The 20,481-nt window shown below is 35.0% G+C and overlaps 2 protein-coding genes across 14 annotated transcripts in view; one reads left to right on the top strand and one right to left on the bottom strand.

Annotated features, from left to right (window-relative positions):
- The window catches only part of LOC129574546 (beta-1,3-galactosyltransferase 5), a 20,243-nt gene extending 8,701 nt beyond the window's left edge, over window positions 1-11,542 (top strand). For 6 of the 13 annotated variants that reach the window (XM_055456644.1, XM_055456649.1, XM_055456643.1 and 3 more), the window contains 6 exons: window positions 7,759-8,114; window positions 8,290-8,932; window positions 9,059-9,166; window positions 9,267-9,524; window positions 9,652-10,039; window positions 10,156-11,542. In XM_055456644.1, coding sequence (XP_055312619.1) covers window positions 8,521-8,932; window positions 9,059-9,166; window positions 9,267-9,524; window positions 9,652-10,039; window positions 10,156-10,513 — 1,524 coding nt within the window. In that variant the 5' untranslated portion in view covers window positions 7,759-8,114; window positions 8,290-8,520 and the 3' untranslated portion in view covers window positions 10,514-11,542. Of the gene's footprint in view, window positions 1-3,823; window positions 3,846-4,173; window positions 6,282-6,942; window positions 6,961-7,758; window positions 8,115-8,289; window positions 8,933-9,058; window positions 9,167-9,266; window positions 9,525-9,651; window positions 10,040-10,155 lie in introns of those variants that run through there. The other 7 variants (XM_055456656.1, XM_055456652.1, XM_055456654.1 and 4 more) reach the window with 5 other exon arrangements.
- A 775-nt stretch (window positions 11,543-12,317) lies between these two features.
- Window positions 12,318-20,481, bottom strand: part of LOC129574544 (metabotropic glutamate receptor 8) — a 75,356-nt gene continuing 67,192 nt past the window's right edge. Inside the window, exon 20 of the mRNA XM_055456639.1 lies at window positions 12,318-20,360. Coding sequence (XP_055312614.1) covers window positions 19,930-20,360 — 431 coding nt within the window. The 3' untranslated portion in view covers window positions 12,318-19,929. The remainder of the gene's footprint in view (window positions 20,361-20,481) is intronic.

Here is a 20,481-nt window from a genome sequence, read left to right as displayed (position 1 = left end):
CTCTCTCTCTCTCTCTCTCTCTCTCTCTCTCTCTCTCTCTCTCTCTCGATTCATCTGTGTGTGGCATGTGCACAACAATGCTCGATTCTACGCAATAATCATTCATATTATCCAAATAGCCAATTGACAAAAGGCATTGATGTGAACCGATTTGCGCGCTCAACAGTAGAACCCGTGTCCGTGTATCGTTCATTTGTTCGTTGGAACAAAGCACAATTGTGGAAACATTGTTGTTGTGATTGCTATTACCATTCGAGTTGAATCGAAGAGGCACACATCATCTAAACATTATGCTTCTTGTTTTTTTTTCCCTTTGCTTACTTACTTCTTCGTGCGCTTCGGTTTGGGCTCGTTTTTATCTTAGCTCATGTCAATACACGACAAATATGTCGATTTTTCAAGGATTTCACATTTTATGTGCGCGATATATATGGCAATCGGAAAACGTGTGCAATGATGAAGAGCTTTGGCTCTCTCTATCTCTGTCGCGCGCGCGATTGCTGATTAGCGTTGATTACAATGCGATTATTGTGGCCTCACTCTCGACCAGCACTATGTGTTGCGAGAGTTAATTGTTTTGCCGATCGGCCGTCACATCTGACCACAACACCATGTGCGCGCGCGTGAGCGCGACCACTCGTTTGTTCACCGATTACGGCATTACCTTTTGTTAACACAGAAACATTTTTCGCTTTTGAGTCACAAAGTGTTTTGTTGTCTGTGGCCGGACTTACGTAAACGCAGCAGCAGCAACAACAACAAACAACAACAACAACAGCAGCTGCTGCTGCTGCAGCAACGTGCCAACGAACAAACAAATGCGCGATTGTTCGTACGCGCCGCTTCGATAATCTTATTTCTCTTAATCGCAACTACTGACTACTGTATTCTGGTTGATGCCCGAAAAACGCGCTCGCCCATACACTACGGATTTTTACAAGTGACTTCTTTTTGCCGACGTCGTTGTCGTCATCATTATTGTAGCACACAGATATCACGACCGGGACGTAGCAACGACAAGAGATCACTCATCAAATAAATGAGAGAGAAAAAAACACACACAAAAACATTTTGCACATTCGGACGCATTATATGTCAGGTTTTTTTCTTCACTTATCCATCAGAAGGGTCAGTTTGAATAGTTTTGCTGCCGCTATATGTTTTTTGCTTCTCTTCACATACACAATTTTCGTTGCTATCGCCGCTACTGATGCTGCCGTTGTTGCTGTTGTTGTTGTTGCTGCAACTAAATGATGGCTCTTTATTGTTGTTATTATTGAAGATCACAATGGCAATAAAACAAAATTGAGGTTTTAAAGTAGAAGCGAGACTGTAAATAAATATCTGCTAACGAAATAATATTCCAAGCATATTAATTCGATGCCATATCACAACAAAATGCGTCGTCTTCATCTCACATCGCTGAAGTGGTTGTCATCGTTTTGCGCGCTTGGCGTTAAGTAGCAATTATTCAGATCGAAATGTAATTTTTATCCTCATTCTATCTACCTCTCGCTCGCTCTCTCTCTCTCTCTCTCTTTTTCGCTCTGTGTGCGTCTCTATCTATTTCTGTTGTTTAATCTCCGATTACCCGACCACTTTGAATACATTGAAAAAGTTGTACAACAACACACAGGAGTAGCCCGTCTACCCGTTCATTCGACAGTGATAATTATCCATTGAACGGTTGCTTGTTGTCACTTGTCATGGCCGTCTCAAATTAATTATCGAGCGAAAAAATTGTGTGAGAATTGATTGAGAGACAAAAAAAACAAACTACCTGTAGTTTTCAGCGTCGTCGTCCATATAAAATGAATCATCAGGTTTCATATCTAAAAATAGAGGCACGTATCAATCGACATCAAGAAAATCCGTCTGTAGGAAACATGTGGTCGGTTTTTTTTTCTCTCTTTCGAGGAAAATGTTTAATCGTTTTTCGGAAGCGTTAAATGGGATTTGGACACACAGTTCAAACGTTTGATGTGTGTGTACAATATTTGTAGCTATGAAAAAAAAAACGCTGTTGAAAGACTATGCTGTGGCGCACACATGTGTTTAAACGATTACTCGTGATAAATTAGCGAAACGGCTCAATTTACTTCAAAATGTGCCTCATTTCTCATGTTTTATCCCATTCATGTCGTCATCACTCGAAATTGCTGATCGTTAAATCCGCTTAAAATGTGTCAAGTCAAACGCGACATTTTCTTTATACTTCGCTCATCCAATATGTATGTAGAAAATCGATGAAATTGAGGAAACATTACAGATTTTGATGATATTACCAAGAAATTGTTCGTTCGTTGTGTGTGATGACCGACATGAAAAAGCCGGATGTCACCATTGTCAAAGCCCGTTCAAATGGGAACTGAAAAAGGAATTTTGCCACATTTCAATGATGTTATCGTAAATATGTTTCCGACCATTTGAAGTTCGTAAACGGAACTGAAGGGATTTTCTCTCTCACTCTTATCGATAAGAGAGCACAAAGGAGAAGAAAGAAAAAAACAAACTGTTCTTCACTGTATTTATACATGTGTATAATTCATAGAGTGATTTTATATCTTAAATTCAGTGTAACTGTCTCCATTGAGAATTTATAATCGTATAGCAAAACTTAGAATGCGTTTAATTACTAGGCCTGTGTAGTAAATCTGATAAAATATGACGAAATGTCTTTCGATGTAAACCACTATGGGCTTTGTGCTGATAAGCCACCAGAATACGTTGATACCGAAACCATTTATGGCATTGGCCAAGATACATCCGTGACTGGTTTTTTTTACTACCATCTTTTTTTTTCGTTCACGCAGAGAGTTAAGAGAGAAAGAGCGACAAAGAGAGAGAGACAGAGAGAGAGATAGCATGTTTCTATTATTAGACATGTTACTTCACAGACTAAGTATATTTAATTTGTGCTATTATGCAAAATTTAGCATTTAGAAGTAATTTTATTGCAACGAATGCATTCCACATACACATCCAAGATGTGCGCGAGCACGCGCTACCAAACCGAACGATCACTCACGCTCCGCACGCATGCGATTATAAATGATCAGTAAATGATGACGGTTGAATGAAGTCGTAACAAAGAGCTTTTGTTTGTTCTCGATAGTTGCATTTTTCGCACTTAGCTCTCTCTCTCTCTCGCTGTCTCTTTATCTTGGATTAAACTTTGCATCCATAAACTTACTGAGAATCCGTTTTTTTTGCTTTCCTCTGCTGGTATTTCGTTGTAACCACAAATTTCAAACGAATTGGAGAAGGTTTCGTAGCTGAGAGGCGCGCGCGCTCACAATTGGAATTTTTCTCTTCCTCTGGTAGACCCAGGGCATGTTTTCCGTAAAACTAATAGCTGCACGCGACAATAATTCTTTTTATTTCTCTCTCTCTCTCTCTCTCTCTCTCTCTCTCTCTCACACTCTCACTCTTCTTTTCTCTTTAACTATTTATTCAAGATACATTTTCTGTTCTCTCTGCTATAAGTTGCTTCGGTACGTCCGGTGTGTATAGAGATGATGTGTTTGAATCAGTTGCGCTGCGCCTCGCAACATATCAATTACGCTTTGCTCTACGGAAATTCTTCGACTTTGTTTGTGTCTAGCTGCGAGCCAAGTTTCGTTCTGATTTTCGATACATCCCTCCCAACACGGCTCGTCACCGACGTTGTCGTCAATTGTTTTTGTTGTTGTGACATTTTTCGACAACACGTGGCTCGGATAACAAAACACTCTCTCATTTCATATAAATATATTTACTTGCAAAAGAAACAAATTTTTAATTTGTTTCAATTTTCGCTGTCCTATTCATAAATTAACAATACGTCACCTTGATAACTAGTGCACGTGAGTAAATCTATATAGCAATATAGCGCAATGATATTCGATGCTATAAAATAACAAATTGCAATGTAAAAAAAAGCAACAACAACAACAACAACAAGCCAACTCATATTAAGTTATCGACGGCCGAAAGCAACGACGAGTAACATCAATCATCGAGGTTTTCTGTTGACGCCGACGTTGGAAAAGAATAGTATGTGTGTCTGTGTGTTGTGTTCGCCTTCAAATCCAAGACTTTTCATTTTTCTTTATAATCGACATAATAATTACACTTTCAAAGAAATCTTATTGGAACATTTTTCCAATGATAATTGCCATGAAAAATTGGTGTAGATATTTAACGACCAGAGAATAGTGTGTGATATAAATATTGAGCTAGAGTAAAAAAAAAATCCAAAGATGTGTTAGCATTGCAAACAAGTAATCGTTATTTACTCTTCTAATCTTCTCAGTTGGCTTGGCGATGAAATCATAAAATGAAAAAAAATTATAACAAAAAATTGGTTTGCTTAGAAATTTAAAGCTAAATGGCAATATATTCATCATATGTGTTGTGAGTGATTTGACATTTATATTGTTTTCAACAAAATTTGAGTGATTTCCATCGATGGGATTTCCGTTGGGTCATACCAACAAGTATGACGTATTAATTCTGTCAAAAAAATCTAGAAGATCAGAATTTCGTCGAATAAGTCTTACATGAATGCAATCAAGGGACTCATATTCGTAGCTTACATGGAGCAACGAACATATACAACGAATGAAAAGCCTTAGATGTTTAGCTCATTCCATCGAGATGTGTATGTGCATTAGTAATCTCTGATAACAATTATCCATTAAAACATGCCCTGATTTGAATGATGACTCTTCGAAGATGATGCGAAAGAGAATATTAAATAGCAAAATATTGAGAAATGCCATCAATTATATGTTCGTGTGCGTTTTCCATTCGCAATGCGTCGTTCCTACAGTGTGTGTGTGTATGCTGACTGGCTGCCAGTTTATTTTTTCGTACACCATGCGTGTGCACCGCTTGTTGAAAGAGTAATAAATTCCATTCTTAAATGGTCTTCTTCGATTTGCTTTAAATGTTTGTGCATCTGTACCTACCTTTCCTCGCTCCCTCTCTGAATGTGTGTTTTTTTCTTAATTGTACACCTCGTTTTTTGTGTCTTTTCTGTACAATTAAAATATTTAGACGCACGCAGAAGATGAACAAGCTAATGAACCTCGTTCGGGGTCATAAGAACCACCAGCAGCAGCAGCAGCAATATCACACAATTCGTCATCCACTCTAAACTCACAAAGATTAATGTCCGATGCTTTAGATGCTTATCAATTTCAACTTCAACAGATTATGAAAACTTTTACTGCCGGCATTTTTTTTATCGTTCATTCGTATTCGGTTACTCAAAAGAATGAAAAGAAGTAAAAAAAATAAATAAAAAAAAAATACCGTTCTCCAGCCGGTCAAATTTTGTAAAGAAATGTGGAGTAGAAAAGAAGGAAAATGAATTAAACGATGCATACAAAGCTTTCCAATAAATCACGATGAGCATAATTTGAATCACATTTTGACTAAATTGACCGAGAGATTAGTTGTTGTTTTTTTCTTCGTTCGCATGTGTTTTTCTTTGTTGTTTCTTGCTCGCTTTTGACAGACGGCACTAACTGATCGCCCAAGATTAATATACAACACAATAAAACTTGCTTATGTTTCGTGTTATTTATTATCCATTTGGCAAATGAATTCATAAATTAGTTTGCAGTAGCTTTTGTTACTGACACACCATATCAGCCGGTGACTGAGTCTAGCCACTCGACCGATTATTGAACCACTCAGAATTTGATTGTCTACATTTTTTGCATCAAATGAGCTGATCTGGAGGTTTTTGTTAAGCAGCTCACAAATGACCATTTGAACTTTGTCAAAGTACAATCAACTGAGTGCTAATTCATTGGAAGTTAAAGTCTCGCAACGAAATGAACATAATGTAACGATTTAAGAATTTGATTCATCTGTCATCAAGTTGTTTGATGATGAGAAGAAGAGAAACACTTGCATCGCGTCTCTTACAATCAAATTGAGTGTATTAACGATGGAAAAAATGCCACTGACACCAATTTGCTAATTATTAACACGTCAAATCGTCGGAGCTGTAGCTCAACGAAGGACATGAACATTACTAAGAAGAACATTATACTATGGAATCCTCCGTATCGTGACTGGCTAACAACACTCCAGAGGCCAAGTTTTATTTCATTTGTGTGTTACATTTTTGCTCGGTGCATGTGAATTATTCATGTTTGCAAACGTTTTATTAGTTGAAACTTTGGCAAAGAGGACGGAGGCAAGCCGCTGCTGGTTGATAAATTAGATTCGTTTCGAAAGGGTTTCCGACACCGTGCACAGAGAAAGAAACAAGGTCTAACTCTCAGGTGGTTAATTTTGAGTTAAAAGTTTTCGACACTCTCCCTCTCTTTGTCTCTCTTAATACATTTCCACTTCAGTTGACTTTATTATCATTTGTTGTTACGAAATGCAAATATTTCAAACCAAAAAGTTTACATTGTACAATTGCGAAAAATAAACAAGTGTTCCAATTTTTGAATGCATTTGACGGCTGGTTGAAATAAACAACTAAATTTGGCATGTCATTCAGTTTTGTCGCCGATTTGACGAACATTCATTTATCACTCTCTCTCTTTCTCTCGTTAGCTTGATACGATAACAATGTAAATGGTTTCACTTGAAATTTGCCGTGTACTTTATTTGGCATTGTGTGTGTGATATTACTCATGTGTGTAAAATTTCGATCTTAATTAATTCATTCAAATGAATTGATTTTTGTTTATCTGCCGGAGAATGTGCGTTTTCGTCAACCATCTTCGTTTGCACGTGTTCGAAGGGCTTGCGACGAACAAATATATGTGAAATATTTCCAAATATATTCAAATACGTCAAATATTCTGTTCAGAATTGAACAGATTAGATTCAAGCAATCATTGCATTGGGCCTTTTACGCTTGGCCTTTTTTCCTATAAATAGTCGCGACATAGCGAGAAGTATTCAGTATTGATTTGGAAATGTTACCAAGAACATCTGTTTAGAATAAACGTTAAGAAATAACGCTTGAGCATTTTTATTTATTTATTTCACCTTCAAATATTCAACATATTTCAAATATTGAACCATTATTTAATCACAAATCGCATCTTGATATTTCGTATATTTGACATATTTGGCTATATTTCAAATATTTTGCACATTTGAAAATTGAGAGGAATATTTCAAACAGAAATAGCCACAACAATATCGGGTAATACCAAAAAAACGTCAAAAATGTAGCTGAAATATGCCTTGAATATATCAAATATTCCAAATATTTGAAATATGACGGAAAATGACTGAAATATAGAAATATATGAAAATATGGCCGTATTTCAGGCGTCGCAAGCCCTTCGCACGTGTAACACATTTTTCTCTCTCGTTCTATTGGATTTTCTATTAACATGTTATTCGACGATATATGCACTGGAAAATTGACCAATCAACTTTCAAATATATCGAAGAGATTCATGAACGACATGTGTGAAAAATTTGTGACTGACTAGCCAGCCGTCTAATTTCGGAATTTTTGGCTGACTATCAGTAACTAAAAGTGATTATCGCGAACAAAATCGCGACAGGAGAAAGAGAAAACTTCGTGGGAAAATGTCATTGGAATTTATTGCACTGAATAGAAATAGAATTGACGCCAATCAAATGGCAATTTCATAATGAAACGAATTTCAAATTTGTTGATTAATTTTTTTTTTTTTCGTTTAATATAATTTCTACTAAATAATTATCATTATCATTGCATTACGAATAAATCGTTATTCACGCTTGTGTTTTTTCCCCTCTCTCAAACAGACATTCATTGGCGTTGCGACCGAAACGTGTGGAGTGCAACAACAGTGACATTGAAATATTAAGAGATCATTTCATCAAACGTACCGTGATCAATCGACAAAAAAACCACTCACAATTAGCCGTCGGTCCGTGACTGTTTGCCGTGTGAGGTGAGGCGAATAGATAACAATAGCAAAACAAAACACACACAAAACAAATAGAGGAAAAAAATGTGAATCGCCACCAACTACAATAATTTGAATGCGCTAATAAATGCAGATATAATGAGAAAACCTCACAAGTATTCGACGATTTGGATACGCTTGATAGGTGCAGGAAAGTCGAAAGCAATTCACACACGACCAATAAATTTTAAGGTAAATACAATATAATGCAACATTCATCACTCATTAGAATTGCGACGCTAAAAAAAAATTCGTTCCCCGTATTTTGTTTTCAAGTTCAAAACGAAGAAAATTTATGGAAAATAAAATTTCAAGGTAAAACAAAAAATTGTGATAAATTTTAATGATTGATTGTCATAAATTCTAGGTGCCGTCGTTATCATCATCGATAGCATCATTAACTGTGAAAGAGTCTGACAACTGTGTGGCCGTGCTTTGAAAGCAGCTACAGCAAATTACAGTGGTGGAAAATTGAAGGGAAAAATTAAGAATTCCAAACGCACACCAACCACGCGTCGATCAACAACAACAACAATACACGACAATTAGTGAAAATTAAACAAGTTTTTAGATTTAATACAAGAGAGAAAATAAGAAAATGAAAATGTTCGTTGCACCCAATTTCGTTCAGCATAATCGTTTACTTCGATTGGTCATGCTATTGATCATCGTTGGCCTATCAATATTCTTGTACACATCATACTATGCAAATCAAACCGAACGATATAATCCAACGTCACAACGTTTTCAAATGCCATCACTGATATCCGTGTCATCGATGCTGGATTCGGATGGTGGCGGTGGCGGCGGTGGCGGCGGTGGCGTTGACAATACATTCCAGAGCAATGCAATTGACGACAACAGCATTAGTAGCAGTAACAAATTGATTGAGCCATCGGGCGTCGGTCCACAATTAAAACAACAGTTGCTAGGCAACACAAATGATAATTTAAGTAATAGTTTAGCGCATTTTAATGTCAATAATAATGTACAGCAAGCTAATTTGGCAGGTGAGTCAAGTGAAGATATTCACACTGGATTCCACCAGTCCACGAACAAGTGGATGAAACACGCAAACCATTCTGACTAACCGGTTTTTTTTCATTCCTCTGCTCTTTTTTTTCTATGCTATTCAGGTGATGGATCAAATTCATCCGATCTACCATCATCATCGTCATTATCACTTCCAGCGTCTATAGCGGCAGCGGCCATATTTCAACCAAAAAACATTTCTAATAATAATAGTAAGTTAGCCTCGTTTAGTGTGTGACACACGGTGGAAACCAGTTTTGAATTATTTCCATTTATCTTATGCACTTAACTAAATTGTCCGACACAAAATAGGCTCATCGTATGCACCAACGTCAAATGTGATGCCCGTAGGAAAAGTGGCCGAAAGTGTATCCGATCAACAACAACAACAGCAGCAACAACAAAAGCAATCATCAGCATCGGCCATAAATAGCAATAGTCATCAGAATACGAGCGTCAAAACGCCACATCTGGATACGGCAAATGGCGTGCGTACAAGTGATTTGTACGAATCTGGTCATTTTGAAGCAAACAGCGATCTATGCGGTTCCGATGCTGGCGAACACATACGTAACTATTCCACATTTGATTTTAAAAAAAATGTGTAAAATGAACACAGTCCTTTCAAAGGAGAACTCCTTTGGGCCAGAATCGACGGTGAAACTAATCCGCTTCACTTCGTTTCGTTTCGTTTCAGGTTTGTTAATTTTGATAACATCGGCGCCGACGCATCGCGATGCTCGTCTTGCCATCCGCCAAACATGGGGCCATTATGCGTCACGGCGTGACATTGCAATGGCATTTGTGCTCGGTGCAACGAACATTCAATCGATTGAAGATTCGCTGGAAGCCGAATCCTATATGTACAGTGACATTATTCGTGGTCGTTTCATAGATAGCTACAACAATTTAACATTGAAAACCATTTCATCGCTGGAATGGGTCGATACGTACTGCTCACGTGCAGCATATATACTCAAAACCGATGACGATATGTTCATCAATGTACTGCGATTGATGGCATTCATCGATAAACATCGACTGGAAGAACGACAAAAAATCATTTTTGGAAGACTAGCAAAAAGGTAGCGATGTTATTCATGACGAAGAAACTGTTTAAAAATGCATTTGTCAAATGCTATGCAAATTGATTGATTTCAATTCTAATTCCAATATTTTTCTCCCCTTATCTACGCACCAGATGGAAGCCGATTCGTAACAAACGTTCCAAATACTATGTATCGCCGCAACAGTATTTCCCATCTGTATTTCCACAATTCACAACTGGCCCCGCCTATTTGATCAGCGGTTCGGCGATCCATGATTTGTATACAAAAGCCCTAGAACAAACCTATTTAAAATTAGAAGATGTATTCACAACGGGTATCGTTGCACAATTGGTCAATGTGAAACGCATCCATGTCAACGAATTCCTAAATCGTCGCATCGCATTTAATCCATGCAATTTACGGAAAGCGATTAGCATCCACATGGTCAAAGCTAATGAACAATTTGACCTATGGAAAAAACTAATGGACACTAATACAAAGTGTAAATAAATTTTTCAGACTAAGACTTTAGATATTTTCCTGACACTAAAGACTAAACTGAGCAACAAAAAAAAATAGAAGAAGCAGTTGAACAATATAATGTGAATGAAAGAAAAAAAAACTCTTTGGACGCAGTGATTGAATATCTATCGACCAAACCAATTGATTAATTTATGTTAAGATATGATAAACGGAATTTGTCCCTCCCAAAAATGATATATATATATATATACTAGTAAAAAAAGAGCATGTCGCGTCAAAAAAAAAAAAATCAGAGAGATAGACCGACACAAAACACCGAAATATTGGAATTTCAGTTCTAAAATTTAAAGCAAATGAACAATTCCAGGAGGGAATGGATTATATTTTTAACTAAAGCAAAGAAACAATTGCATCAGCGATATGATATTTCTAACTCGAAATTTCACGTCTGTTAAATGACGAGAAAAATGCATGATATTATGGTATTGCCAACACATGCGACGTACATCCAGAATAGAAATACTTCTGAGGAATATTTGAAAAACTGGAAAAGAATTATTTGAAGAGAAAACTGAAAATATTTAAAGAAAAAAAAAATTGGTATTCCGTTAAAAAATCAAGCAAATAACAGTCGTTCGACAATCGAACGCGAGAAAATACACATAGAACATAAAGTGGGACCAAACCGTAAATCACATTCAATTATTTGTATAGCCACGTTTCGGAAGTTGTTGTTTTTTTTTCACTCGTCCAAATTCTCGTTGGACTAGATCACACTCTCTTTTTTTTAAGGAAATGATACACAAACAATGATGACACAACTACTTTGTGTAATTAAAAACTGGCAATAAATTTTTTTTCTTAAAAAAGGCAAAATTACAACTTCTCTTTAGAAAAAAATGACAAATAGAGACAAGTCAGATTCAATGTTAATCATCAAAACACTCATTTTGCACTCAGTTGACATTTATGGAAAAATAGAAAGAGCAACAAGAAAAAGCCGTAAAACACACGACAATAATCAAGAAGCAAAAAAATCAATGACAAAAAACAAAATTTAACAATAGCAATAAAAACAACAACAGCAGTAACAATCTTACCCATTAGTTCAATTTGACCGCCACAAAACACACATAAATCTTAAATATACTCATAAAAACAGTAATAGTTCGCTGAGATTTTTTAGTAAATTTGAAGAAGAAAAAAAAAATGAGAAAAACTCAGACGTCTTAACTCATTGCGCGTATTTCCTTCATTGGAATTGGGTTCAATATGATATATATTATACCGTTTGACCAAGCAAATAGACACTTATTACATTTTATGTAGTGCTAAAAACGAAATAAGAGTGAACCACAGAAGGAACAAATTCAAATAGAATGGCATGAGAATGAATCTCAACACATCATCATTCAAACTTATACACAGGTCAGATCAAAGAGATGAATTTTTCTCATGTAACAAAATATTTTTGTGTGTACATATTTTTACTTGGTTTTGCTGATTGTAGCAATATATTTGTTGAATGTGTTGTGCCATCCTTTTACAAGGTCGACGACATACTACCAATGGAATGAAGAAAACCCATTTTTTTCCGGTTTGGTTTGGTCTGCTCGCATTCATCGAGCGCAAAAGAGAAATTTATTGAAGAAATGAAAACAGAAAAATATGAAGAAATTTAGATTTTAGTACCAATACCAATTGGAAAGTGATCATTGAACGGACAATTGTATTGTTTTCTTTTTTTTTATATTTTCATTGTATATTATTGAACAAGAGAAACAAACAAACAAACAAAAAAAGAGTCACATATTGGATTATTTCTTCTTGGTTTAAATTATTTCCATAGGAAAATGAACGTATTGAAGAAAGAAAATACAGTAAATGATAAACCTAGAGAGAAAGAGAGTAAATGAAGTTGAGAGGAATTGAAAATTCCTCACGGGTAAAAATAAAAATAAAAAGTAGAACGACGAGCGTTGTGTTTGAGCATCCCCGTTGAATCAAGAAGAAAACAAATCATTAATGTAAATTAAAACAAAATGTTATTGAATTACGAATTAAGACCAAATGAAAAGAGAAAAAACAACAAGTTAAACTGAAAAAAAATCCACATGTGTTTTCCTTTTGGTGTAATCAGAAAATCAAAGACGTTTTTTTTGTTCTTTTAGATTAATCTTTTGGCATTCCGTTTTATTTCATAATATTTTCTACATTTTTCATCGTTGAAAACATTTCTTTTTTTCTTCTTAACATTATCTAGAGTTTTTTTTTTAATTTTTATTCTTTTTTTTCTGCTTATTTTGAGTTGTTTTCACAGAGAAGAATTAGAAAACAACAAAAGAATGCCGACGGCATAGAGCAGCCAGTCGATACTCGCGAGTTCCGAACATAGCAGCGAAAATATAACAGAATAATTTTTTTTTTTCATTTATAAAATCAAAAGCTCAGAAATCCATTCGAACTCAAGATGCTTTTTACTCGTCTAAATCGGTTGACCATTGACTAAATTGCGTCTACAATAAGATAACGATTTTTTTTTATACATTCGTCGACAAAGAAACAACATTTGATTTGTTAGAAATTACAATGTCATTTTCTTTTTTGGTGCACTTTCAACCAGCATCGAACGAATGACTTAGTGGTTTATGGGATACATTTCAACGGAATCTTTAAATTAGGCAAGAAAAGGTTATTCTGACTTACAATTGAAAGTTACTGCAATCAATGGTAGCACTATTTATAAATGAATTTTTTGAAGAAAAAAAGTAATTAAAATCAATATTATGATGGTAATGACGTTAAACACTGGTGTTAACATGAGGCCTCGTTTAGTTTATGAGGCGCGTTATCCTTCGTGGGTCTGAGTAAGTATCAATATCAAATAAGTTTTGTCTAAATGATAAAGTTGATTTCGTTTGTTTTTTAATTGTTTTGGTTGATAATGCTAAAACGTTATTCAAAGGTACAATTGAATTGACTAGGTTTTCCGCCCTGTTTAGGGTGATCTACATGTATTACGATATTTAATTTATTTACTGAAAATATGAAAACAAAAAATGAATGAATAGGAAATACAAAAATAAACTTCATTCGACAAGAGAGGTGGAAAAATCGCGATAAAAAAAAAATTGACATAATATTTGTGTATATTTAAATTCAACGGTTTTTCGTGCAGTCCCATAAATAACATGTTAAATAATAAATTTTATCCCAGCCGAATGAATTTTACATTTATCTCTCGTATTTTTGTCCATCTGCTCGATTGACGAGCAAAAAAAATAAAATGCAATAAATTGAAATGTAAATTAAAACGTAATATTTAAAAGAAAGAAGAAAAATGTACTCTCCCATAAATCGCTAAATCATTCGATTCACCAATGGCCCGAGTGCATTTGAGATCGATTTATATAAAGTCTATAATAAAAGTAAATGTTTGCATTGACTGATCAGGATCGAAAAACACTTCGTGTGTGTGTCATTTATGTTGCCGTTGGGTGAATGCATGTTCAATATATTTCATTGCACTCAGATTGTCGCGCTATATAATGCCAAAATGGTCCAAACTAACTAGAGGCTATTTTTTTCAAACATATTCGCCCGTTACACAGACTGAAATACAAATAAACGAACGCACGAACGAAAAAAAAATATTGGATTAAAATTTTAAGTTGGAGTTGCAATTGATTGACACACAATTGTCGATTGGTTGGTTGGTTGGTTGGGGGCAAAAAGTCTGTTTGCAAAATCCATTTTTGTTTGTCCGGAGGGAGTTTGATTGGAGTAAATTTTCATGCAACCATTTTCAACAGGAAACAAAAAAAAAACATCATCATCATCGTTTTATATATTGTTTGTGTGCCTATTAACATCGAGTGTACAATCTGAGTACATGTATAAAAAAGCAGTCTTCTATCGATTAAAATTATGTTATTTTTTCTTCATTTTTTTTTCTCTTCTTGTTCTGAGAGCTGACAACAATAATGAATTTGTTAGGTAAATTATGTGCAAAGAGGTTATGAGATGGGTATTACGTCGATTCAAATGAAGAGAGCAAGAGATAGAAAAAAAACGTGGTAAATATCAAATGAAACTGGTACAAATACAAATACAAATGTTGGACCGTTGTTGAAAGTAAATTTTGACCTTGTGTCATTCGGAAAGCATTAATTTCGATGAAATATAATGCAAAAGTGTTAGAGTTTTCTGTGTGGAAAAAAAATCTCGGCATGCTTCTTGAGACGAAGTACGGTTATTTATTTGTTTATCTTGTGGATGTAACCGCTCCGGAAGTGGGAATATCGTACGTATTGAAGTAGATAAAAGTTCGAACAATAAGGGGCTGGATAAGGAAATCAAGGACCATGGGCTGAACGATTTTGACATTTTTGTTTTTCAGTTTTGTTTAATAGTTTCACTTTGGTTTTTGTTAAAGCACTTTTCTAAATCTATTGAAGCAAAACATAGTTAAAAAGAATTTTTCTTTCTTTGTCTTCTTTGGAACAATCTCTAACAATTAATTTATAATGCTAAACATATATTTCATTTTGTTGTTGTTGTTGTTTAATGGACTTTTGTAAATTTTGTTTATTTCTTTTTTGTTAAACTAGAATTTATTTATATTTGACTTTTTTTTTTGTTTCATAATAATTTTTACTAAATCATTCAGACTCATTGAGAATACATTACGATTAAATGCTAAATTTATGAGTATCTTCCTGTTGTGAGAGAGAGAGAGGGAGTCAATAAATAGGATTATTTCGTGTTTTTTTTGTTTTTGTTTTTAGTTGCACTACACATATATCAATTACCTCTCCTCATTTATCATCTATTTATCTATATAATCTTGTGTTTGTCTTAATAATGGTGGAATTTATTGTGTATTTATATGTATGTGTTTGTTTTTTCTTCTTCTTGTATTTTCATTTATCAATGTTTGGAAGATTCATTTTCTTTCGACTTTATTTCACCTAAATATTTTTTTTTCTTTCATTTCTTTTTCATGTTGTTCTCTCTGTCTTATCAACTAAAATTTTGTTTACGATGATTTTGTATATTTTTTTTGTATTTTGTCATTTGATGAATTGAGATCTTATTCAATAAGGTTGTTCAGAGCATCAGAGATTGTCTAATTAAAAAAAAAAAAATATTTTTATGGATTCGAATAGGACGTATTATCGTATCCATATACGCAGAGAATGTGTGACGGTGTGCACACAATCTCTAGATATTGACATTCATTGAATCGTGTGCAAAATGCTGTTATGTATTTTTGAGCTACAAAATTGCATGTTCAAAAACAAACAAGAATGAAATGTTTCGTTGTATCCGTGTATTTTATGTGTATGTGTCCGTAAGAACGGCAAGGAAACAAGACATGTCGACTTTGATTACGTGCTTTTTCTTTCGCTTTTTTCTCTTCGTCTTTATCCATTTTGACGTTGAAAACGCCAGTCGGTGCGACTAATATAGAATTTTGCTTGGTGTTTGTGTGTGTGTGTGTGTGAATTCAAACGAATGATTCACGAAATGGGTGTTTGCACTGAGCAACGAAAGGAGGAAATACAATTTGAATAAATCCATATTCACATGATTCGACATTATTTGAAAATATAATAAACAGTTTGTTTGATTTTCCGTCCGTTAGTTTTTTTTCTTCTTGCAGCAATCGAGAGGGATTGTAACTGTTTTTTTTTTTCGTTAAAAATTGCCGTTTTCGGACATACGAAAAGAGAAGAAGATCGAAATAAATTCACGTCTGGAATTCAAACCAACGGTAAATCCGGCTTTTGTCCAAGTTGCCAAAGTTTCCCTTTTTTTCCATTCGAAACGAACGAATACAGCTGAAGTAATACGAATTTCATTTAGCTGTGTGTGTGTCGGAAGATGCACGAGCTTGCGACAGCTCTACGTGTCCAACACACACGCATACAATATTCCAAATTAAAATCCATTATAGTTTTCCCATTTTGTACATAAATTTCTGGTTGTCACTTTGTTTTTAATTGCATTCAGCAACAGTATGTCATGTAATTTTTAAATAAAATTAGCACAATGTTCAACTACATTATGGTTGTTGTTTTTTTTTGTTACTATCGTATCTCATATATATTCATATTTATTTGTATTGTATATACAGTGGGAATATTGGCATTTTCATAAACTTGTTGACATTACTTGTAGCCCCAAAAATGAATGAAAATTACAACGTAGTAACAACGGAGGAGATAACAATAACGGATTTTCGTCGAAAATTTTCTATTGTCCGGTATGGGGTAAGCATATTTGCAGAGGATAAAAAAAAATCGGATCGGTCTTTTGGACCGGTGGTGCGTGTATGATGTGGCGAGAATTAGTTTTTGTTAATCGAAATTTTGTTTATTCCTTGGGCAACTTGTATTATTCATTCATTTCGGTTTAAAAGTAATGCAATAGTGTCTTTAGACACACATACACATTTTCGTAATGTGCTTCAAGCTCTAAACGGACACTTGACAATCGATACACTCAATCTCACTCATTTTCTCTCTCTCTCTCTCTCTCTCTCTCTCTCTCTCTCTCTCTCTCTCTCTCTCTCTCTCTCTCTCTCGTTCTCGCAGTAGTTGTGCCATGCCGTTTTCCCAGAAGAAGCAATCATTTGGTATATATTTAACGAGGAAACAAAGGGACAATTCGATTGACCATGGAATTCACGTGTCAATCTAGCTAACTAATTTTTATTGAATTATGTACAAATGGAAGGAAACACACAGAGAGAGTGAGTGAGTTAGAGCGAGCGAGACCATCGTTTCGGGCATTTGGGCATTCGGGTATTGGGCCGCTTCGTCACAGTGACACCAAATCATTTCACAAGGGAAATTTAATACGATGAATAATTAATTTACGGTCTTCAACTATTTGACTTTCACTGGCCCGTTGCCGTTTGCTGCTGCTGCCGCCGTCGATGGTGACCGATTCAGCTCGAAAGGATAATTTGTACCGAAATAAGGGCTTTTGAGCAAAAACAGAAAAATAAGTTGTTCAAGTGCAGACAAGTTGTCAGCGGAGAATATACATAGTTTTTAGCGTGAAAATCATAATTTAATTTATTTTAATAGTTTGATTAAATTAAACCGTAAAATGGATCTGAACAACACAAGCAAAAAGGCCATCGAGCTTGGATACGCTACGACAATGTTTTTGAGCAATTGTATGTGTGTGTTTTCTCCTTCTAGATCTTCTTCTTCTTCTTCATCTTTTATGCAGTACGCATCACATATGACGAGATAAACCTGACATTTTGCAAATGTCTGGTGTTAAATATATTAGGTAACAATCAAATAAACATACATTTTACATTGAAAATAAACAAAGATTAAAACGTAAATACAATTTGTGCTAGTCTCTTCACTTGATTTGTTTTGGCATTTTTTTTTGTCCACTTATATATTCTCTTTAAATTTGATGTGTGCTAAATGTTCTCTTAAAATGAACTAACGACCTTTAGAAGGTCGATTGTGGTAAATGTTTAAATTTTTTTGTTTCACTATACAAGTAATCATCGCTTATAACACGAACATTTTTTTTTGTTGGTATCAATAAATTTAATTTAAATCTTGTTTTTTTTGCATTAATTTTTTTTTTTTTGGTTTTCCTTTAACATTTACTTTTTTAAATATCCAAATAATTTGACGTAAGCAGAGATCAATTGATCAATTGAATTGAAGTGATTTTTTTTTGTTCAATACACACACACACACACGTAGGCAATTCAGAGCGGTTTGCCGATTTGTGACTCTTCTTTTTTTCGGGGAGTATGAGGGTGGGGGAAAGTAACAATTGCTTAATTTTTGTTTTTTCTTTATGATATTTATAGTAATTATTGGCTAATTCTGGATGGGTGACATTCGCTTCCCATTCTGCTTCGCCGAATAACAAGCTGAAACAGAAAACTTTACTTGCTTTATTTGTTAACGTCGGTCTCTATCGCCTCGGGCATTTGGATTTATTAACATAATTTACTATTAGATTATTTATCGGTTTACTCTCGGACAAAGAGATTCTCTCTGTGTGAGGTTCTCTCTATCTGTTGTTGTGCTAATGACACATATTAATCATTTTCATTTGTACAGGAACAAAAATATATAATTTACGGTCTAAGTTACGCGCGAGCGCGCGCGCATGTAATCCGAATCAGAAATAGTGATAATAATAAGCGTTTGCATGTCGCTTGTTATTGAGTTGTTTTTTTTAATTATGTTTAAACCTTTGATTTTTGTGGTAATGTGTTAATATTATTACGAGTGATTTCTTCTCTCACTTTTTCTTTGCTTTGTATCTAACACGCGCACGATTTCGGAACATTCTCACTATTTCCAATTGAATTTCTTTTGATTATCTAGGGTGGCGATTTTGCGTCAAGTTTCTTCTATTTATCAGTCTAAATTTATCTATAATTAAATATACTTTTATCTTTAACATGTGGTGACATTCTTTTGTTTGGTTTTTCTCATTCGTTTATTGTTTATTTTTTCCTTCTCGAGATGGAATGCGAAGGAGGATGGGGATATGGTGGTGGTATGAGGGAGCGGGGGAGAGGAAGAGGGATGAGTAGAAGAGAAAAACACTATCACGTCGAATACAAATGTCAGCGAATCGAATCGATTCAATATGTTATAGACAAAACAAAAATTCAACTAGATCATGCACATATAGATAAGCTCACAATACGCTCCGAATATATCTCGAGTGTGCGTGTGTGTTGAGTAGGTGGGTTTTGTGTGGTGGCTCTTCAATTCTGTTTTCTTTCAATCTGCGTGTGTGTCTATCTCTCTCTTACACTCACGATTACGATTACGATAATGCCATTTTTCGTCTTAAACATTTTTGAATTTGTGTATTTTTTGTGCGAGATGGGCAGCTTGCTCTCTATCTCTCTGATATGTTTTCAAAATAGAATTTACGACTGTGTTTTGTTTTTCTTCGCTTATTTCTCTTCTTTTCTTCTTATTCGCTCTCGTCTTTGTTTTTAATTCGGTCTGAGAGACATCGATAAATGTCCTATTTTTATTAGAGTAGCCTGTAATTGCTTTGATGTGTGTGTGTATATGTGTGTGCTAGGGGGGCACATGAGGCCATGCGAAAAACATGTGGATGTGTTTGTCTTTCTCAATAATAACATTTTCAAAATGGCCTCAAATCACAAAAACACTCCATCCAGTAATTTTATGTGTGCGATTAACAGAGCTTTTAATTGTTGCGCTTCTGATTTTTGTTTTGTTCGAATAGTCTCGTACTTCTTTTTTATTCCTCTGTTTCTCTTATCTATTTATATAAATTTATTTATTTCAATTTTCTTCGTATTTTCCTTCTTTTTTCGAAGTTTCTATCGTAACACGAATTTTATTCCGTCGAAGTGGGTGGGGTGTGTGTCGGATGAGGGATCGTATGTATGCATGGCGTGTTTAGTTTGTCTTTCTGATGTAGTCATCCATGATAGTCTCAATAAAGCCTGGTTCTAGATTTATTGACGATTTTCTGTTTTGGTTGTGTACGCTATTGCTACTACTTACACGACTAATGCTATCCGACGCATCGGTATTATGAGTGTTTTCGGTGGTGCTAATGGATTTATGGCCATTTTCTTTCATTGATTTGGTGGTGGCGGCAGCAGCAGTGACGTCCATTATTGTTGTCGGTGTCGTCGTCGTCGTCGATGTTGTCGGTGTCGATGGCAGCAACGATGATGGTGGCGGTGATGATGGTGAACTCGCTACAGTCACAGGACCTTCGTTATTGGCTACATGTGGTTGATTAGTTTCAGTTAGTGTGCGGCTACAGCACGGTAGTTCGGTTGCAGCATCGACTACTGCAGATATTGTCAATTGAGCATTGCCTGTGTGCATGAAATGGAATCGAATTGATTTTGTCACATTGAATTTCCGCTTTATCGCAATCAAATCAAATACAGATATAACAAAAATGCATAATAACGATACGCACACAACGAGTGCGAG

The sequence above is a fragment of the Sitodiplosis mosellana genome, unplaced genomic scaffold (assembly GCF_009176505.1).
Source record: "Sitodiplosis mosellana isolate CC-2019 unplaced genomic scaffold, AAFC_SMos_1.0 Smas_scaffold_6165, whole genome shotgun sequence".
Lineage (NCBI taxonomy): Eukaryota > Metazoa > Arthropoda > Insecta > Diptera > Cecidomyiidae > Sitodiplosis > Sitodiplosis mosellana.
Note: the sequence above shows the minus strand (reverse complement) of the source record. Positions and strands in the feature narration are given on the sequence as shown.